Source organism: Nestor notabilis, unplaced genomic scaffold (genome assembly GCF_000696875.1).
Source record: "Nestor notabilis isolate BGI_N333 unplaced genomic scaffold, ASM69687v1 scaffold30650, whole genome shotgun sequence".
NCBI classification, from domain to species: Eukaryota; Metazoa; Chordata; class Aves; order Psittaciformes; family Psittacidae; genus Nestor; species Nestor notabilis.
Window position 1 is genome coordinate 379 of NW_009912038.1, and position 21,819 is coordinate 22,197.

General features: G+C 40.9%; 1 protein-coding gene across 3 annotated transcripts in view; it reads left to right on the forward strand.

Annotated features, from left to right (window-relative positions):
* The first annotated feature begins 470 nt into the window (after positions 1–470).
* Positions 471–21,819, forward strand: part of NPRL3 (nitrogen permease regulator-like 3 (S. cerevisiae)) — a 42,661-nt gene continuing 21,312 nt past the window's right edge. The window contains exons 1-6 of one of the 3 annotated variants that reach the window (XM_010017495.1): positions 471–538; positions 5,921–5,959; positions 9,592–9,721; positions 12,853–12,927; positions 15,883–16,036; positions 16,851–16,932. In XM_010017495.1, the coding sequence (XP_010015797.1) occupies positions 9,638–9,721; positions 12,853–12,927; positions 15,883–16,036; positions 16,851–16,932 (395 nt within the window). In that variant the 5' untranslated portion in view covers positions 471–538; positions 5,921–5,959; positions 9,592–9,637. The remainder of the gene's footprint in view (positions 539–5,920; positions 5,960–9,591; positions 9,722–12,852; positions 12,928–15,882; positions 16,037–16,850; positions 16,933–21,819) is intronic. The other 2 variants (XM_010017502.1, XM_010017510.1) reach the window with 2 other exon arrangements.

Genomic DNA, 21,819 nt, shown 5'->3' on the forward strand with positions numbered 1-21,819 from the left:
TTTTTCTTTTGGCTGGCTGCTTTCCTCCCACCCCAGTCCTGCTTTTTGTTGGTAAAGGGTTTTGATACCTGTGACTGCAGGAGGGCTTCTGGAATGTTATGGTCGTGAAACCTGAGCAATAACAAAGGAAGTGCATCAGTCAGAATTATGTTTTTTTCCACTCTGAAAACTGTAAACTGTTACCTGGCACTTGAGAGAAAAGTTGGGTTTTGTGAGTGTTTTACTTTCTCCTCTTTATTACCTGAAGATGAAAGCCTCTTTCGCCCTTTTTTTTATGTGTTTCTGAATAAGAACAGAAAAAACAAGATCAGGTACTTCTACCTAAAAATGAAGGGGCTTTCTGCATTTAATATTACTTTTTTTTAGATCTTCCTTGTAGATAGTTTTAAAAGGGCACAGATGAGTATTTTCTTAATGCACACTTTAAGGAAATTGTTCCAAGAGGAAGTTGTCTGTTCTTTGCTTCAGATAAACCGAGGAGTCGATATGCTGTGAATGGCTCTGGTGACACTACAGAAGATCCAGATGGGGACTCCAGGTAGGGGGAAACACTTCTCCTTGCCCAAGAGTTGGAAATAGAAGGGATGGCCTCTTGCTCTCTTGCCTCCTAGTTCAAAAGTGTAGAAGACAACCTACCAGAAAATGCTTTAATTCCAAGTTATAAGCAAATGAGTGCTTAGTAATGAGGAATATCTCATGAGGGAATGCTATTGAATCTATTGTTTTCTGGGAAAGGTATAGGTCAGGTATTCTATGCTCGTCAGAAAGGCAATGTTACTTTTTCAAACTAGGAGTATAATCCTTTGGCAAAATTCCACTTTTCTTTACCTGCGTACCTCTTAACTAGATATTCAGTTGCTCAAATTCTTCCCTAGCTCATGTAATTGTCATATGGAGTTGCTGTGCACTAATGAATAACTAATTTTGTTTCCCCACATGTAGCTGCCTTTGTGTCTGTGGAGTGAAATAGTAGCTCAAAAGGAAAGTGAGACTTAAAGATAGTTTTTCATTTACAGGAAATCAGTGGGTAACAAACACACGGAAAATAGGCAGTGTCCAGCATGCATGTACATACAAATGGATTCTTTAAGTATTTTTTTCTAGAAAATTTGAGATCTGCTGCATGGTTCTAAATTTGTCACTATCAGATATGAGACAAATCTGGGAAATAAAAAAGGGTTTTTTGGTCTGTTGGCCCATAGTTCACTTGCAGATTTTTTTTTTTTTTTTGTGATATATATTTTAATCCCCAATATTAATAAAATGGGCTAGTTCCTGCTCTTCTCTCATATAACAGTGAAAAAGAACTATTCATCACTTGTGTCCCTGCCCAAGAAATTTAGATCCCAACCTCACAACATGTAGACTTGTTCTTAACTCTGTGACTGAGAATGGTTTAGCTGAAATTAAAATCATTAATGACTGTAAATGTCATCATATGTTTTTCCAGGACTGGGATATTATGAAAAAGCATTTTGCTTGAGGTTAATTGTATCTCTTGCCTCTTCTGGCATCTTTGAAACCTTCAGATGCTGCCTTCTGTTGTGTCTGCAGTGAGTGCAGTTTGGTACAGAGCACAACTCCAGTGGGAGCAAGCTGTGGTTTTTTAAGATTGGGAGTTGTTGAATGGCATCATGGATTGTGCTATGGACAGCAGCTAGCGTGTGCCTTGGGAGGACTCAGTGCACTACTGATTATCTCAGGGATTTTGTTGGTTGCTGTTCAAAACCCTGGCTCTGGTATTTCCCTAGATAGATTAAGATGGTGTTGGAACAGTACCAGCTTCTGTCTGATACTGATTCTTGTTGCCTCTGCCATGTTGGCAGGTTGGAGAAGCTCTTGATGTGGATCTGTGGTGGCTGAATGTTGCCTATGGTGCTGAATTAGTATGGTGCAATATGTGGCTACTATAGTGATTCAGGAAAAGCTTTTACGATTTCAAAGTATGGTCAGCTGAGAAAACTGCTAGTATTTTCCTGAAACTGGTTTTAAGTAGATTGAATGTGCTGGCATATAACCCAGAAAAGATTTAGATTATTTCATTGTGGTGGTGTCCAGAACTCTGGACTTGAAAGTTCATGCTAAATCTCCTGATCAGGTATTTGTTATTAAGCTTTTAGTGTGTTTTAGGTTTATGATCTCTCAACTGAGTTCACTAATGACAAGCATCACAGTTCTGAAGTGCTAAATGAAACATACTAAGACAGAAATCCCCTCTGCAGTGGTGGTATTCAGAAAACAGAATCTGTCACTTGCACAGTTTTGTATATAACAATACATACAAGTTCATGCTGCCGTGTCTGCACCTGACTCTTACTAAAGTCAGTGTTTATAAACCTTACATCTTAGATGAAATTGAGCTGTTGGGCAACACCAGTCTGTTCGTAGGAAGTCCCTTAATATTATCTCCCATGGATCTGTCTATAGCTGCCATGCACATGAAGGGGAAGTAGAAGAAAAGGACCATTTATGTTGCTCTGAAAGTGCTGGTTTTGTTAGAGGCCAGATACTGAGGTCCAGCACACTACTTGTGTTGCTTACGTGGCTGGGCATCTGCATTCAGAAATTCAAATTGTGTTTGTTTATTGAAAAGCTTTTTCCCAATAACGCTGTTGTAAGTACACTGCATCCCATACAACTGATGTAGCAGTTAAATGTATCCTTCTCTTCAGTGACAGCAGCTTGTGGAAGAAATCACTGATGCTCTTTATATGCTTGTACTGTTAATTTATACTAGACAAGAGGAGGGTTGTTGGCAGAGTTAATATCTTTCACTGGACTTTTGTGCTGGAAGAAGGGCCTGTATACCTTAAACTTCTGTTTGTACCTTAACTGTACCTAATTCTGGTTGTAGCCTAAAACTTCTGATTTAGGTACACACGCCCTTCTTCCACCACAAAGCAAAAAGGGATTTTCAAAAGTGTGTACAACAGATTGCTCAGACTTTTGATTTGTATCAGACTGGTTTAGGAGTAACAGAATTTGGCACCTTGGAGTAGAAGAGATTCTAAGGGGAGAGTGGAGACAGAAAAGTGAAGATGTCTTGGAGATGGTGAGATGCATATGATTTGTGAACTAGGAACAGAAGGAGTTTACCTTTCATATGCTGTAAAACCAGTATTGTCATTGAGCCCATGGGGTTTTTTCCCTCACCAGTGTTCCGAATCTTCACACCTGGGCTCCTGTTCAGAATGTGTTCTGTGTGTTCCCGTTGAGACCAGGAATAGAGTGACTGGTTTAGTGAGAGCCATTCCCCCAGTGGCAGGTCTATCCCTGTGAGTTGGTACTTCCACAGTGCAGTGGCACAGTGGTTCTCTTACTGAAGCACTTGGTTCAGTAGCTCACCGAGAGGTTTCACCAGCAAGAAGTCCAGTCTGTTTTCTGGTGGTGGTGATTTTTTTGCTTGGAGTTGCCCCTGATGAAAGTTATTTATTAAATGGTTTCATATTATTTCTGGAAGGCTTCTTCAAGGAAGAGATGGCAAAAAGATTCCTTTTAATCACTGCATCACAGTAGCATCTGTGGATCATTCTGGTGGCACAAATTGAGGCTTTGGAGCAGGCAGACTGTTAGGTGGGGTTGATGGTGTATGGCAATTTTGATAATGTTGAGGGGTTGGGTCTTTCCTCTGTTCTCATGTTCAGCTGCAAAGGTTGTTTCAGATTTACCTTGTTGCTGCAATAGTTCTTATGAGGGATGGATTCATCCTTTTTTATACTGGTGGCTGTCTTTAGTTTACTAGCAGTTTAGCACTGATTGTAGCCTAAAAATAAGGTTCACTATTGCTTTTACCCTAAAAATAAGGTTCACTATTGCTTTTCCCCTAAGCTATTCGAACCCAGATCGATTACTTTTGAGCTGCCCTTTCCTGGAGCTTTTGAGGTGTGTGTATTTCTTTATGGCCTCAGAAAGAACAAAATTAGATCAGTTTGGGTGCCTTAACTCCATTTCTGTATAGCATAATGATATGCATAATTGGATTTCTTTTAGCCTTCAGACTCAAATTTCCTGGTCATTGTTAGCTTTTTGTTTTTTATAGACAACTGCAGCCTATTCATGACAATCTTACCTCTAGGTTACTGGTGTGTATTTGCTTGTATTAATTTCTGCTTAATGGAGCTGTATGTTAGAGTCTTCAAAATACAGATTTTTTTTTCCTTTAAAAGCAAGTCAAGCAGCAGAAGTGGTTGAGGTGTGTTGATGGTGGCCATGCAACAAAAAGGTATTCAGAAGAATCTGTCACTGTCAAAACAAATTGCCTGTCAGTTGTCTCTATTGGCTTCTTCTCAGCCTTTAATCATTTGCTGTCTTCAAAAACATCCTTCAGTTTTTGCATGCTTTACCAGTAACACATACCCCTCACAGTTCATGGAGATGACTGCCAGTGTCTCCCTCCTCCCCCCCAAAAAATGTGAGGCAAATACCCTTTAGAAGCCATAAGATAATGCTTGGTTAAATTGGTTTGAAATGGGTTTTGTAGTATTTCTGAAGGCAGTATAGTCAGTAAGCAAAAATTCTAATCAGGATGCACGTATAGCAACATATGTTAGACCAGACTTGGCATTTTTTAGTTGCCTAACTGACTAACCAAAAGAGGTTTAGCAAGTGCGTCAGCATTGATGTCATTAATTGGCCAAATGCTTCTGTTATAACAAATCCCAAGTTACTGACAAACAAGGAGTTGAATGTCCCTTTCTAACAAACAGTAGTTCTCCTGTGATAACATTTCTGTATCCTCTGTCCCTCTTTCACTGGACTCCAGTGTTCTTCCTTGTATGTGTTCTGAAAGGCTTCCTTTCTGTAAGCCTGTGCTTTTCCATTCGTCCATCCATGCCTTTAAACACCCTTCCTGTAAGATCACTTGCTTTGTATAGTTTGTCATTTAGGATTGCCCTAGGTTCCATTTTCAACATGACCAGTTGAAATCTGCTGTCTTTTGGATTAAATTATTGTTAGATTTTGCATCATCTTTCTAATGTGGACAGCATAAAGTTTTTATCAGATTAATTTTTTAGTATATTTGCGAAATTTATTTCAGGAAACAAGTCCTGTTTTTCCTTGTTGTTTAAGGAAAAAAAAAAAGGAGTTGACTTAGAATGAAAATAGGTGTTTGTTTCTCTGATACAAAAGTGAGTACAGTGCCTTGCTCTGTACGTCTGTTGTAAAGAAGGTTTTCAGGTTCTTTGCCTTGAAAACCTTTTCAGCCTACTCTTCCTGAGTTTCTGCTTATTGCCTGGGACAGACAGAGAATTGGAGAATCATTTCATGCTTGTGCTGTGAGTCTGGCCAGGTTTGTACCTATTGTTTAGATCCCTGGGGGGAGCAGCAGCAGCTCTGTGTGGAAGGCCCTTTATAGAATCCTGGGTGTGCATGCAATGATAGATGTTTGGCATCCTCTTTTTCCGAGTCTTGTGGGTATGGGAGCACCAGAACCAATTGTGAAGAGCTCTGGGTCCTTCAGGGCTGCACAGGATGTTCCTTTGGTGAAAACGCTAGTGATAGTCTAGAAAAGAAACTGAAGGTTAGAATCTGCTCTAAATCAGACTGCAGCCTCTTCTGTTTTCTCTTAAGGTAAGCATGAAATAAAAAATATCATGTGAATACAGCTCCATAAATGCAGCATATCATGGGACCACATTACAGCAACCAGTGTTAGTGAGAGGACTAAAATGCCTTGGCCTGTTTCTCCGTGTTGTCAATCTAAGCCTACAGTATGTCCCTGGAATTCACCTACCATTAACTTTTGATTCTTTGCAATAGTTGTATTTCCTTTACAGGAGTTTAACCCTTAATACTTCATCCTAGTTTTTAATATTATCTCTTTTTTTTTTTTTTTTTTTTTTTGTATTTTGTGTACTTGCCTCGTTTATTTTCTTTTGTTGTGTTTTGTTTTGTGTTTATGGCCATGTTCCCATTTCAGAGACCAATGTCCTCTAACTGATGAGCAATTGGTTTCGGGGTAAGACCAAATGTTCTAAACAATCACCTTTGTCTAGAATGGCTTTCCTTTCTCACCATCCTTATAATTGTGCTTTGTTTCTGGTTTCTGTTTTACACTGAATGATGAGATAATTACATGCTAAATCACAATGTCTGTAGAAAACGTATTGCTAAAGGTTTATGCCAGGATAATTACAAAGGTCCTACTAACATTTCTGTGCTTCCTGTAGGATATCCAGAATGGGTGTGGTACTGTCCCTTCTGTGAACTGAGAAAGGTTGTGATCCTCTGAGAATGCAACAAGTATAGCCTTGGCATTGTAGTTATTCTGACAAGGAGCCCTAAAACAAATTGCTGTCTGATGAGCAATGACATAGAAGTACAGATCAGTGAGTAAACTATTTAATCTCACAGTAATGACAGAGAACTTTTCAGAGACCTGGTTTTGAGCAGCTGTGCTGGTTGCTTGTTCTTGGTGCCCTACTAAGTTAAACTGGATGACTGCACTGTACCCCCTTTTTGGATGTGTGGAAAGAAAAGCACTTATCTCTACCCAGGGCCCCAGAAGTATTAAACTGCATCTCTAATCCCTGCTTAACATATAGATGCTCACCTAGATACTCAGCTCCCATTCTAAACTACATCAAAGAAGAATTCTTTACAGAAACCTTGCTTTCAATTCCTGTGGCGTATAAAAAGTTATTAGCCGTGCTTGGGGGAAAAGTGAATTTGTGTTTGAGGTGCTTTCCCCCTCCTTTTCCATGTGCTAAAGCAATTGTTTCTTCAGCTGGGTTTCCAGAGGAGATGCTGGTGACAGCAGTCAATCCACACTAGTGCGGTTTGTATCGTACTGTGAGATTGTCTGCTGTTGCTGCTGTATTGAGCTCATGAGAGGAGTGGTAGGATATTTGGGGCAAATTAAAGCTTTTGTTTCTTGTGTTTAGTTTCTGCCTATTGAATTCCTTTTTACAGGAGAGGTTTGCTTTCCTCTGGAAATCATAATGCTCAGACTAATCTCATAAAAGAAGAAGAGACTGTTACTGCCCAACTGTGAAACCTTATCTGCTTCTAACAAACTCTTGGGCTCTGATAAGTCAGTATTTTTAGGTCAGCTAATATAACTCAGAGATTGGAAAATCAGTATTAAAATATTTAAAGTAAAAGTGTCCTTTTTTAAGATGATTAATTGAAATGATGGGAATAGTGTATCTGCTGTCCCTCAACCTCCCTATCATCCTGAAGCCTAAGAAATGTATAAATTAGGAAGAGCACTGGGGGAGAAAACCCTTAAACCAGCAAACCCAGTAAATCTAGGCTGTCAGACAAGGAGAATGGGGCTGGAGTCCAGGTCACTCTTGGGAGAGTCCGTGGTGATACCAGGTGTCTGTACCCATCAGGCAGCATCCACGTAACCCATCACAGGGTTATCTGTCCTGAGCATTTCATCTGGCTGCAGTTGCAGTACTCTCACAGAAAGAGAAGTCTCAGTGAGAAGATACTGAGGACTTTACAAAACCTACGTTTTCATCTCCTTCTCCCCACAAAGCCACCTACAAGGTAGGGCAGACAGAGGGCTGTTGGTGTCCTGAGCTCTCCTGGGGAACTCCTGAACTGCTATGTTCAGCATCACGTCTATCTGTTAAAAGATCTGCTAGTGTAATTCCTTGTAAAAGGCAAATCTTAACAGAGCTGAAAGTTATTATGATGATCAGTTTTCCAGCTCCCAAGGTATCCTTTGCCAAGGCCGGGGAGGGAAGAGTAACTAATTTATTACCAATAAGCAGGCATTTTCTAGTTTACCCTCTTTCTCCCTTCATGCCCCAAAACATATGCTTGTTTTTGATCCATTGCTATTACAGTCTTCCTGGCTCCGTGGTGAGCCTATTAATGAACACAGCTGAACAGGGCAAAAAGAGGGGGGAAAGCTCACTGCTGTCTTGATGACTTTTTTCCCCTATTTTGAATGAGATCTCCCAAGACCATCAGTCCAGGTCCTGTTTGAGGTCACTTTGCCCTTTCTTCATGAACTCCATGTGTTATGCAACCCAGTGTGGTGGCTGAGGAGTGTGGGCTCAGTGATCTCCGGAGTCCCTGGTTAGTCTCCCCATCTCTCTGCTTGCCCTTAGATGTGTTTGGAGCAGTGGTCAGGGATTTGGAAGTTTCTACACAGCTGCTTTTTCCATAAGCCAAATGTAAGCAGTGTGCTGTGGTCAGGATGACTTGTTTGTACAAACATTGGGGCTTTGACAGTTTGTAAAGCCCCTGTGTTGTCCTTCATCTTCAGCATATATAGGTCTAACAAAAGAAATGTCCCCAGGGACATATGCAGATCAATACACACAGAAGACTGGCTACCTGTGTGCATTTGTCTTAATTCCTGTAGTACTCCATAACTCAAATGAACCAGAAAAATGGTACATTAATTCCTTTTCTGGACATTGAGGGCTCACTTGTGGCCAAGAGATAAGGTGACTGCAGCACCCACCCATGCCTGCCCTTTTCTCTGAGTGATACTGGGTTATCTGGGATACCTGCCTCGTGGAGGGGGATGGTCTGACAGAGACACATGTCCCAGAATGTAAATAAAGAAAATTAAATAAACGTTTTCATTCCTAAAAAACTGGTCTCATCAGAAACTGGTTTGGAATTAATTTAGTTAAATGGGAGCCTCCGAGAAATCAGACGAGGAAGAAAGTTGCTAATATCAAACCTTATAGTGCTTTTATTCTACAAATTCCTTCCAGCAGCTGAGGTCCTCCTCCCTGTGGATTTGAGCTCCACCATCCTGGGGACACCCTGAAGAAAACAAGTGTTTGTAGAGACTATACCAATGTTGCAAGGCCATCGGAAAGAGCAGTTGCAGAATTCCTCCCTTGTCACATTGGATTCTTACTGGTTTTGCAGCAGCAGCTGTCTTTGACAGGGCAGACTCCTTGTAAATACTTGCATTTCTGTCTCATAGCTGCCTTCTTTCCCACCACCAATCCAGATCAATCCAGTAACACCATGGTTTGTGCTGAGAAGGTCCTGCCCTGTCATGAATTTGTCTTGGTTTGATTTATCACATGAGAAAGCCCAGGTGAAGCCAGGCATATCTCAAAAGGGTGCCAGTGGTCTGTTGACCACAGGTTGGGATCTGTTAAGTGAGTAACTCACTGGTGAGCTTAGGGAAAGGAAGGTCAAGTGTTAGTTATATGTTTCTTCTGATTGAATCAGCTCTTTCTTGCCTTCCCCTCTGCCGTACTGGGTGGCTTAAAGATCTCTATGCTTGAGTGACAGGCTGTGTCGATATTTAGTTGCTTAGAAAGTTCATTAACCTGCAGCTAAATCCAGGCAATGGCTAACTTGAGCTGTTTTTATATTTAAGCGAACTGCATCTAATCTTTCCAATGTATTTTGCTCAGCATGTAATTAAATAAGCATGACCCTGCAGCCTTTGTCGTGAATGCTTCCTGTTTTATAATTGTGATGATCTGAGAGATGTAATTAAGGGGTTCTTAATTTTACGTAATTGGTGGTGCTCCAGGTACAACAATTAAACACAATTTTCAATACTTCAAAACCGTATGACTTAAATATATCTCTATCTGGAGGAATATTCTGGGGGTATGCTTTTTGAAAATTATAATACTTCTGTTTCTGCTCTTCAAGGTTTTCAGATGTCATCCTGGCAACAATTTTGGCTACCAAGTCAGATATGTGTGGCAAAAAGTTTGAACTGAAGATTGATAATGTTCGCTTTGTTGGCCATCCCACATTGCTTCAGCATGCCCTTGGGCAGGTATGGTACGAGGTCCATGCTGGGGATCTACCTTCTTTACAAACTGCATGGCTTAGGAAACAGAATTCAGCATGTGTGTGTTGGGTTTTGATCCTGTTTTTACTTCCTGGTGCTCAAAGCTGTCTTCCAGATAAACAGGGTGAGTGGCAAACTGAGGGAGCTGTGTCAGTGATTCACAGAAACCTCTTTTGGTTTGCTGTAGAAAAGTAGTGTGGGTAAAGAGAAGTAATACTAAGCAGTCCAACTTTAAAAGCTGTTTCTCATTATATTAGTTATTGCAAGTTGCTTTTTAGCACCTCTAATTAGTATGGCAATTAAAAAAACCTGAACCCAACACCTAAAACCTTCACAAAGGCTAGAAGCCTCATCAGCCTTGTTTGGTTTTTAACTCTTACTGGTGCTGAAGATGATTCACAAGGCTTGGTTAGAATAGATAGGAAGTTGAAAGAGGTCTAAAATCTTCTTGTGGACAAAGTCACAAGATGAACTGTAAGAAAGAACTGGGCTTTGGTAATTTCTGAATTTAACACTGATTTCTCTCGCACTGAACTGCTTTGGTCTCATTTTTCACCACATTTACTAAGTCGTTCATTTTTTCAGGAAAAAATCTGCTTTCCAATTTTATCGTTCTCTCTATCTATAATTAGAGATGGAAACAGATTGTTGGTATCTGCTGCTTGATACTTAGAGAACCAGGCTGCTTTAATCCAAATGAGGAGCTGGCTCCAAGCATCAAAAGATGCTAGTGTTCCACTTTCGAAACTCAGTCTGGGGTCTACCAGAAATGTGATGTAGGGTCACCAAGGCTCAGTCCTCAAATGTTTAAAATGTGTTGGAAGAGAGAATTCAAGTGTCCCCAGACTGTGCAACTACATCACCAGCCCCAGCCAAGGCAAGTGATGAACCAAGTGCAGGGTCCGTACAGGTCCCCCAGCCAGGAGCAAAAAGGAGATGGGACCAAAGGCAGGGCTGGAGGACAAAGCTGCAGTGTTCTTAGCCAGAGGTCCATCCAGGAGACAAGCTACCTATGACAACATAGGTTGAAGGCCCGTCCACGAGATGGGGCTGGAGACAGGCATACCTACGGGCCATGGGCTGAGCTTAAATGGGGCTCCAGGGACAAGCCTGGGGGACCCAAGTGGGATGGGTCAGGGCCATTAAGACTATTTGGTGCCCTGACAGCATAGCCTGTTCTCTCACAGTATCAGATTCCTTTATTTTGTTAATCTTGTCTGAAAGGCACAGCTTCCTAAATGTGCTGTAAATGAGGTTAAAAATTTATATTTGCATTTCTTCACCACGTTATTATACATTCTCTCAACTTCCCAGTCAGTTTTATTCTAATTGCGTAAAATGTCTCTTCATTTTCAATAAGTCCAAATAAAAATGCATTAGGGTAGATGAACGAAGTTATAACGTGCTGTGAACACTTTGCTGCTTCTTGCAGGATCTTTTTGGATGTGTCTTATCACCCCAGTAGGTGCACCAGAACTTTCAAGTGTCTAGAAACTTCTAGATGTGGCAGCCATCTCTGCTAGTTCATTTGAGTCTAAATCTGGGACCCTTCTATGGTTAGGAAGAAGCTAGAGGGAGCTCCTTTCCAGAGCAAAGGCAGTGACCGGAGGGATCTGACAGTCTCTGGTTTGGGTTTCTCCAGAGTTCTTACTATAGTAAATTAATCCATACGACAGCTCAGCAAATTCTTACTCAGATGAGATTCAGGAGTTAGAAGAGCACGAGCAGTTAATCCTGTGTGCCGGACCACCTTTTATGTAGGAATATTCTGAATTCTTCAAATTCCTTCAGCATTTTCTTTTCCAGCTTAGTCATTTCTTCTTTTTTTCTGGACAAGAGGCAATATGAAATCTAGCCTGCATCCCACTTGATATTAATGGTGCCAGTTTCTTTGATTTTAAGGAGGGAACAGGATCAATCCCTACATTTGGAAATGCTTTTGAGTCTGTATTGAAGTTCACAAGACATCCTGGAAACTGTAAGTCCAGACAAATTAAAACAGTAAGTGAGCTTGACCACCCTCCTGTCATGGCCTTTTTGATAGGACTTCAGTTACGCTTTAGAAAAAAAAAACCCAAACCAGAAATGTGTTACTTCTTTTAGTTTCTCTAATTTTTAAGACTACTGAGTGAAAGCACGTAGATTTTGGAGCTCACTGCTGAGCAGTTTGTTGCTCATGCTTGGGACCTGTCAGGAAGGGTGGGTGCAGCTCTGCTTTTGCCAGCATCTCTGCGTTTGTCCCATCTCAGAGAGGCTGCATTAGCTACATATGCTCATGTGTTGGGTAGGGACTGAGTATTAGGTTGGCTGGGTGTTTGGCTCAGTAGGTTATAGCTGATTTCACTTGGGATTGGATGGGTGTTAGCTTTGGGGATGGCAGGAATGTCCTCTGGATTTTGTGCTCCATCTTGTGGTGACACTTGCTCGATTCAGAGTTGTTTATCTTGGAGGCACAAGCTCAACTTGCTTGTGGTGGCTTCCTTTGTTCCTCCCCACCAGAAAGTCTGTATCTGTGTTAGGGATGAAGCTCTCTTCTGCAGAAAGAATGGGGGGCGGGGAGGGGGAGGCTGTAGGATGTGTTTGAAATCCTGCAGGAAGGGAAAATCAAACCTTTTATTTTAGTACTGCACTTCTAAAGCATATTTTTTCTGATAAAAGCAACAGTTTCTAACATAACTCAATCCAAATGGGGATTTTAGGAAAAGAAAGAATATGTATGGCCTGGGATGAAATATCTATGGACTTCTCTTTAGTTAACAATATATATGACAACTGTGCTTGGGAATTGAAATGTAGGGTCCCTAATGATGCTAAAACGTGCTAGTAAAACACATATTAAGACTGTTATCTTCTATGGTCATGACCATGCTTTGGTTTAAGTTTTCACAGCTTTTCAAAAAAGGCAGTGTTGTAAAGTAACTGTGACACTTTAATTAAAAAAAAAAATCATAGTTTTAGTCTTTACAAGTCAAATTTGATGGTATAATTTGATTTGTCTGCTCTCTTTTCTCACTAAACTTGCTATTTGACTGAGTTAGGCTTTTTTTTTTTTTCCCCCTTTATTACTGGATCCAACTGACACAAGCCAATGGGATTTATTAAAAAATATTTTTCAGGTATCCAAAACAGATCCCTCACCCAAGAGAGAGATGCCCACAATGATTCTCTTCAACGTGGTGTTTGCACTAAGGGTAAGGACTGTCTTCGTTCCATCTGACAGTGGGATGCGATTTGGATATATAGGAGAATGCAGTAGGCTCAGGTACCAGTGTAATTTCATTGGATTTTGAATTTGATTTTGAAACAGCAAACCTAAACAATGTAGAATATGACACTGACAAGTAGGAAAGTTTTCCAGCCCAGTGGAAAACAACTGCTCTTCAGGACATTTTCTAGAGTGTTTGGTTTTATATATCCAGAGTGTAAAGACATGCAAGAAACCACTTTGCAAAATAGAGATGAACCCAGTTGCAAGTCCTGCATGTGTCTTGTCTTCCATTATTAGGGAGCTGATAATCGGCTGTGACTTTTCTAGGCCCTGCAATTAAGGTTTGACCAGCAGAGCTGTGCAAGAAGGTAGCCTGGGTCTGACTGTCCTGTGTGTCAGATGCCGCTCTCTGTACATGACTGCTCTGCTTCTGCCCAGGACAGGACCAAATCCGTACTGCTGCACGTTGCTAAGCCCTTGTGACTCCATGTGGTTCAGACCTTGGTTGTCAGCTCTGCTTCAGAAGCAGAGGCAGCAGGCAGTGTGGAGAGTGGCTCATGCTTGGCCAGCCTTAAGAGTCAGGTCCCCACCATGGCCTTGGTCAACCCAAGCTAGCTTAGGGCAGAGTCATTCAGAAGCCTACATTGGCTCAGAACAGCAGCACTGTTTTGAGCCCTTACTCATGCTGTATGTTACAAAGACGTGTGCCTTTGTTCAGTGCCTGTAAGGTTTTTTTTTTTGTTTTTTTTTTTTTAATAATGAAATAGTATTTGAAAGCTGCCTCCTCTTAGCAATGAGATGTAGAGTAACAGGGAGCAGCAGCTGTAGCATTCTAAATGAGAAGAAGGTACAAGTGAAGAGGAAGTAGGTTATGATGCTCAGCAAGAACCTGGAGCAAATATATAGGTTTTGATTGGAATTTTTTTCAGGCCTACTCTACTGACTAGATGTTGGTATCTGTGTTGAGAGATCCTGGCTTGGCTAATTAGGTGGTGTAAAACACTAGAAATTTCATTATGTTTGAGCATTATTTGATTTTTGAGCTCTGGCTTTCTCTTCCCAGCCCACTGGTCGCATCTGTGGGACCATCATTTTATTTTTGTGGCATGTACACATGTGAAGAAACATTTTAAAAATAGCTGTGTCTATGGAAATTACTGATTTTTTGCTTCACTGGATATAATGTCATGATTTATATTTGTTTTCTTCCTTTTAGCACTAGTACTTTTCTTACCACTGGCTTTCCAGCGGTGACTAGCATGGCCATGACCACAGGCAAGGTGGCTTGTCCTCAGCTGAAGAGCAAAATTTCACACAAGACAATTATCCCAGCAACTAGTCTGAACCAAGCAAGACATCGTATGCTGGGTTCTGTTGGGGATCCAGAGTTCTTGGGCTTTGGGACATTCTTAGGTCAGGAAATGCTGAATTTGCATTACGGGAGTTGATCACACATTAAGGGACTTTAGCTTCAAGGAATGTTGTTGTTTTCATGTCCTGGTAAAGCACCATGCTTTGGTTGTAGGTAAGTGTATAGATGCACATGTGAACACAAATATGGATGCACATGGAGTCACAAGCAGAAGAGTTGAAACCAATGCTCTTTCACTTAAATATTGCAGGAGCTTGCAGTGAAGACTATACCTAGCCCACATTTTTCTGCAATCTAATTTCTAGTGGTTTTCCTAGGAAGACTTGCTTTTTTTTCATTTTGGCACTGTGATGATTCTGATGTAATTGTGTGTAATGTGGCACTAAATCATTTGCCAAATGAGACATTCTTAGTTCATAGAGAGCTGTCAAGTTTGGGAAAAGTGCTGTGCAAGAAGCAAGTGGAAAGTTTTTCCTAGAATGTGCAGTGCACCACAGAGGGTGGGGGGAGGCATTCTGAGATAAAGATGAGAGTCCATCTGCAGTAGGCAGACAGAGCAGGCAAAGTCCCAAATGCTGTAATCAGCACTGATCCTGCTGTGTTCAAGCTTCAGGGTTACCAACGTGTCGTGACTCAGCAAGAACAGTGGAATCAAAAACTGATGAGTCATGGTTTGCTAGTTTACGTGCCAAGTGTTCACTTGCTAGAAGTGTAAATTCCTTCAAATGTCTTAACAAACATTTAAAGCAGCTGCTTACTCAGACTGGAGCCACCGAGTCCCCCTCCCCTTGTCAGCTGTACTTACATGATAGATTTTTCCTGCACTTTCATTCTGAGACATGCACAAATGCAGTGTTAACTGTAAGCCATATTTGTGAGATGTTTGGGAGTGTAAATCCAAGTTAATTCTGGTTTGGGATCAAATTGTTGATCATGTGCTGGCAATTCTTAGCTAGTTACTGTCTTGTCAGGATACAGGACAAACGTTAGTACAGGAACATGGAGTAAATGGGCCGTGTTAAAGGCACTGCAGTCCTCACATTGCCAGTGAATTTAACCTGAATGTCATGATATTGTGCCTTTTCAAATAGCTCGACACTTTCTCACTGTGTGAAATCAAGTTCTGTGTCTCTGCTAGCAGAACTCATTAGGCCCATTAACAACTGGAAAAAAACAATCAGATAGGAGTTTCATACTATAGGTGCTGTGTTCATTTGATGCACAGGCAGGCATAGAAATCCCCAAGTCTTCTCTTTACTTTTGGACATCTCTTTCTGCTTTGTTGCTGCTAGAGAAAATTCCTTACTTTTTCCAGTTGCCAAAGAGGCTGACTTCTGGTATCTACTGAAGATAATTATTTTCATAGAATCACGGAATGGTTTGGGTTAGAAGCGACCTCAAAGATCATCTGGTTCCAATTCCCCTATCTAGTGGATATCTTCCACTAGTCCAGGTTTCTCAAAGCCCCATCCAACCTGGCTTTTTGACTACTTACCCATCGCTGTAGTTCCATTTATGTGATTGTGGCTAAATGACTGCCCTGTTTCTTTTCTGTGTTGCCTGTAGGCCAATGCAGATCCATCTGTGATAAACTGCTTACACAATCTTTCCCGAAGAATCGCCATAGTCTTGCAGCACGAGGAGCGCCGCTGCCAATACCTGACCAGGGAGGCCAAGCTGATCTTAGCTATTCAGGATGAAGTGTCTGCCATGTCAGAAAGTACGTGCTAAGTTTAGCTTTGTGCAGGAATGTGTTTGTCCAGGAGCACTTCTTCAGAAAAGTGCTGATTGTGCCTTCTTATGCCTTTTGTGGCTGGGATCAGCATGAACAAGTTTTGGTGCGCTTTAGCATTCTGACAGTTTTTGACAGCATTTTGCCTCATCCAGGATCACTATCCCTATGCAGAGATGTCAGCTTTAGAAGTGAAGCAGCTTGTTCACTTCCCTTGCTAGCTCAGTTTAGTGCAGTCACTGGAGAATGAATGGGCACTGAACCGTCACATTTGGATCTGCCTGTCAGGCTGAGATTGAAGAACTCGTATGCAGCCTGCTTCACCCAACCTAGAGCAAGTTTCCCATGCTTTAATGCTGTGTGCTGAGTCACCAGGTTTCTTGTGTGGAAACTTTACTCTTACATGTTGTTACCATGGCTAGTAAACAGTTACAGAGCATTTTTATAGCCTGTACTTCAGAGCAAGTTACTATAATAATATGCAGTATTTAAGATGAACTCTGACAGTGATGCATCATCTTGCTGCAAGCATTAAAAATTTAACATGCATAAAACCAAAAACGTATAAAATCATCACTTGTCAAATTCACAGTTATATGTGCTTAACTGAGTTGAGATTTAGGAGAACTTGGCAATAATTTACTATTATTTTAACATGTAACTTAAGTTATTGCTAAGATGATTGTAGATTAAAAAAGGATGTAGATCATAGATTAAATGGGTTCTGTCCTAGTGGGGGAAGAGGACACTCTCTTTGGTTTGAAATCAGTTTTTTGCTTTCTTGTTTTGAAACTTTCCACAGCCACGGAAGGGCCACAGTCACCTTTTCATCACATCCTACCCAAGTGCAAACTGGCCAGAGATCTCAAAGAGACATATGACAGGTAAGTGGGATTTTCATCCTAGCTCATAGTATATGCTGCTTCTCATGAAACCTCTTGGTCTTGTTCCTTAGGATATTATCTACCTCTTCATGCCGTTGACTCACTGGGACTTGGGTTTTGGACCAGAGGAGCAATGTGAAATCTAGCTGTCAGGTGAAATGTTTGCAGAATTGCTGTTGTAATCATTACCTTGGTCTCCCTTTGGATATGTTTTGGTTCTTAAAACTGTGACAGACATCACCTTTTAAGAATTACTTTCTTCCTTAGCACAGGGGCACATAATGGTAAGTGAATTGTAGCATTGGGAAGTGTCATGGTACACATATCATATTCCTGTAGTGCTCTAAACCTGTAGCTAAGAGAAAAGTGCTGCATCTAGCACTGATGGCAAGTCAGATACTGCCCTGGCTTCATTTGGTTACAGTGTGCATGTCTGGACAGTGTATTTGCATTAGGTAGTGAGACTTTCAGCAGAATGAAAAGTGTAACATGCTGTTTCTTGACTGGATTAAAAGTTCTGGCAGGGATTTCAAAGGAGTGTGGAGTTAGTGCTGAATTTCAGCAGGAGCCAACACCAGCCTCCTCCAGCGTACTTTGTCTCTGACAGCTTGTCAGGGCTGACTCCTTATGCAGAGCAGACGCTTCCGTTCACGACATGCACTTGCTGAAAGACCTTGACAAAGGAGCACAGAAGGTTTTAGTGGGGAGGAATATGATGTGCCCTTTGATTAGGGTGTCTGTCAGGGCTTGGGAGAATTTTGCTGAAGCTCCCCGATTGACTGTAGAGCACATTATATGGTATGAGACAAACCCTTCACCCTCCCTAGATTGCGGTTCCCCTTGTACAGAGGGAATAATCACAAGACCCTGTAAGGTAAGGCACTGAAAGCCTAAATAATTTAATGATTGCAAAGCACATTAGAAAATTTATAATAAGCTGTTCTTTGTTATGTTCAAGACCTGTGAATTTCAGCTTCTTTGGAAGGCATGTTGTATATTGTCCCATACAACTCACATCAAACCTGTACTGAAGGTTAAAATAAGGCACATTCTATGCAGCCTGTAATTCTAATATTGAATGTCACCTACTAGTTACTTTCTATTCCTCGAGGGCTATGTATTTGTGACTAGGCAAATCCTGATCTTGTTTCCAAACATTTTAGTGACACAGTGACATCTTGTGGCACTTAGCTGTGACTGGAGGAACATGGTGTGTGCTAATATGACCCTTCCTGACCCCTCCTTCTTGACATAAGGAGGAATAGACTAACCACAGAGAAACACACGTTGGTGCTGCCCCCCAGATGCAGAACAAGGCAGTGTCTCCCTCATTTAGGTATTATGAGTGAGGGAGAAGCAGTGAAAGTTATTTTTTGACACTTTTGCATGACATTGTCATAACCAAATGTAAAAAATAAGGTGTTGCTAAAAATATAAAATGTCTGTGCATTTTGTTGGAAAGCTCTATTTGAAGAGTAGTTAACAGTGTTCCTGGCTGGCTGGGTAATAAGGTGCTCTTCTGCAGTATTTTTCCATTAATACAATAGAATAGGAAATACACTTCTTACACCTGTTCTCAGCTCACATGAGAGGAGCTGCAGCACTTTGCCAGGCAGGCATAGAATTAAAAGTTTGGTTTTTTTTGTAAGGTAGAAGAAATGGTCTAGGAACAGGATTGTTATTCTGCAGCTCCAAGATGAATTTGTGTGTGGCAGCAGCTCTGGAGTAAAGTCTGTGTGGTCCTCTATGAAATGAGGGTTAGGCACAAGTGACATGGGGTTGCAGAAAAAGCAAATAGACGAGAATGCCTAGAACAAGACTCAGGTCTGTAAGTTAGGAATCAATCCCATTCAGGATTTTAAAGCCCCTGCTGTAATTAATACTGTATCCAGTTTTGGGCACCACATTTCAAGAAGGATTAAAGTATGTGGAGGAGTGTGAATGACCTAAGAGGAAAGATGGAAAGATTTGGTCTGTTTGTTTTAGAGGAGAAAAGGCTGGTGGGAATGGCAAGTCTTCAAATACATGCAGTGACAATGTGCTCTTTTAAATTTACAGAGATTTCTGGCATAGCCTCTGGCATAAGGGAACAGCATAGTAAAGTGGAGAGAGCACTTTGAATTGCAGATGGGAACCCAGCTCTCCATCTGAGATTTGCTCAAGCCAGCCTTTCCTATTGTCTGCTGATTTCTGCAATTCCAGTGGAAGGCCTCTTGAATTATCTCCGTTGCTCCAAAGGTGCTGTCTAGCCCTTGTTTTCCTGTAGATGGTGCTGAGGTATTTCAGGCAAGACCCAACATGTCCCTTAGCAAGTTGGTTTATACAAAACCACAAGTGTATGAATCAAAATGTCCTTTGCATTTTGAATGAAATGCCTATAATTTATAAGTCAGGAATCAATAGCCAGGTTATCTTGACCATAACACTATTGCTGTTATACTAATGGAATATTCTTCAATTAACAGTTCAGAAGTAATAAGCATCTAAATCCTGGGACCTTTTCTGACTCTGATGGAGAAAACTGGAATGTTTCTTTTTTTATTAGTTCAGAAAATAGATCTAAGTCTTGTTCATCATGTCCCCAAAGTTCAGCATTGGTATGGAACAAAAAAGCATTGGCTTTAGTACCAAGAAAGTCCAGTTGCCAGTACTTGCAGTGTTGACAAATTTACCAGTGTTACAATGAGTGTCTTTTAAGCCAGCCTTCAGTTTAGGGAATTAAGATAGCTTTCACCAAGTCTTATCTTGGTGAATAATATGTTAGCAGGTAATATGTTAGCTTGATACTAGCTAACTGCCTGTCTAGTTTTAGCAAACTTCTCTTCTAGCTTTATAATTGGAATGAAAGTGAAATTATGGGAAGGTTTTGGGGGAGGATTGTTTATGTCTTCTTTTTAATACACACAGAGCCTTTATACATTTTTAGCTTAGTGGGATTTAAACTGACTGGTCGATCTAGCCTATCTCAGTGGCTGAGGGAGAAGTGGAATACTTACGTGAGATTTAATGAATTACTAGATGTGATTTGTGTGGCTGTACTGTAAAATATAAACCAACTACTGTTACTTGATCAAAGGACTGTCAATGTCTCCTTTACAAGGAAATGTGAAATAATTTCAAAGCTGTAAGTAGTCACAACCTGTAGCAAAAATAAACTCCAGAGCTACAAGTTTACCTCCACCAAACTAGAAAACATTAATTTCTGATATAAATAGAATAGACATAAAATGAGGAGCATATATGTAAAATTTCATAAAATATGAGGTGAGATTGTCTTTATTTTGCCGACAGTTATGAAAAGAAAGCTACAGTTTTGTGGGATACTGGCCAACTTTTGGGTTCCCATTTTGGGGCAGTGGCTCACAGTTGCTGCTCAGGGCAGAGCAGAATAGAGCAAAAGAGCAGTGATATTCCCAAAATTATTCCCCAGCTTCCTACAGCTCTGGAGGTGGTTTCTGTATATTAACCAGCCTTCAGCTGATCTCACTTCCCGGAATTAGTCCACAGTCCTATGAGCCAGAGTAAATATTTAACCACCACAGCATCCCCTGATAAGGAGGTCCATGCCTTCACTAATTTCTGTGTTTCTTTCTGTTTCTTTTGAACTTTGCTCCTTCTAGTATCATGAGATGTCTCGTAAGTCTTATGACAGAGACACTAAACAGCTTTTTCCTATTTACTTCTCCCTGTCTCAGTTTTAGACTGTGATATCCCCTCTCAGTATCCTTATCCCTCACCATGTATCCCTCAGTATTGCTCCTCATGTATTATCTAACCAGAGATTTATTTTTTTTTTTGAAGTGTTGAAACTAAGTTTTTGTGGGATAAAATGGAATGCCTTTGAGGGTTTAATAGCCAGTTAGACTATGTGGGGTGAAGCTATTTTTGCCCAGTTGCACTTGAAGTCTGTGGGAAAAAGGAAAAGTTGGAGCAGTGTCTCTGGATACCAGTTAACTGATGGAGCAGCAGGCATGTAAGGCCAAACAATCCTTATATAGGACATAACTGCTCTGAAAAGAGCTTTTGGAATTACAGCAGATAATTTAGTGAAAATGTCAACTTGGTGAAAGAGCTCAGAGTGCAGTAACACTGCAAAAAATCCCCATTAAATGTGAGAGTAGCTGGGAAAGGAGCAAAGAACAAAGGAGCCTTCTTTGAATTCCTGGTGTACCTGCTGCACCTTTGTGCAATCGTAGGTTTCCTATCAGGGGCTACTTAAACAGTGTCCCTGAGGTTCATGGTGTGCAATGCAGCCAATGTGGTCTTCTCACCTTCCCACAGTCCTACATCTTTTGGATGATTTGCTCCACAATTTGAGTTAGTTAAGAAGGATGAAGTAGAATAGGAGGTAGGTGACTCCCCAGTGTGACTTGGAAACTTGGTTATTTCTGCTGGGTTTTGCCATTCTGCTTCTGCCTCTAAAAGAAGGTGGCTTCTGGGTCTGCTGGTCCCCAGCCAAAGCACTTAAGGCGAGCTCATGGAGTTTGTGAGGCTCACAGTAAAAATCTTGCTAAACAGATGACTTTATGGGGGATCTGTAAAACAAAGGCAAATGTGGATACAAACTTCACTTTCTGTGGGTTGGCTGTATTTCATGTTGCATGAATCTTTATGTACATATTGGTGAAGTTATTCAATGCCATTGGTTGGCTAAGGGCAGTCACATACATTGCTGCTGGAGAACGTAGCTTGTTCCTTGTCAAATTATTGAAGACTTCAATTACTCTCCATGCAAGGAGGGGCAGGTGAAGGAGTAACCATGTACATAAAGCTATAATGAAGGCTTGAATTTGTACAGTTGAATGCAAATGTAGAAGAATGAAAATGAAATTAAGATCCAGATCAGAACTGAAAATCTGGTTTTCTTGTTGTCTTTAATTCTAGGCT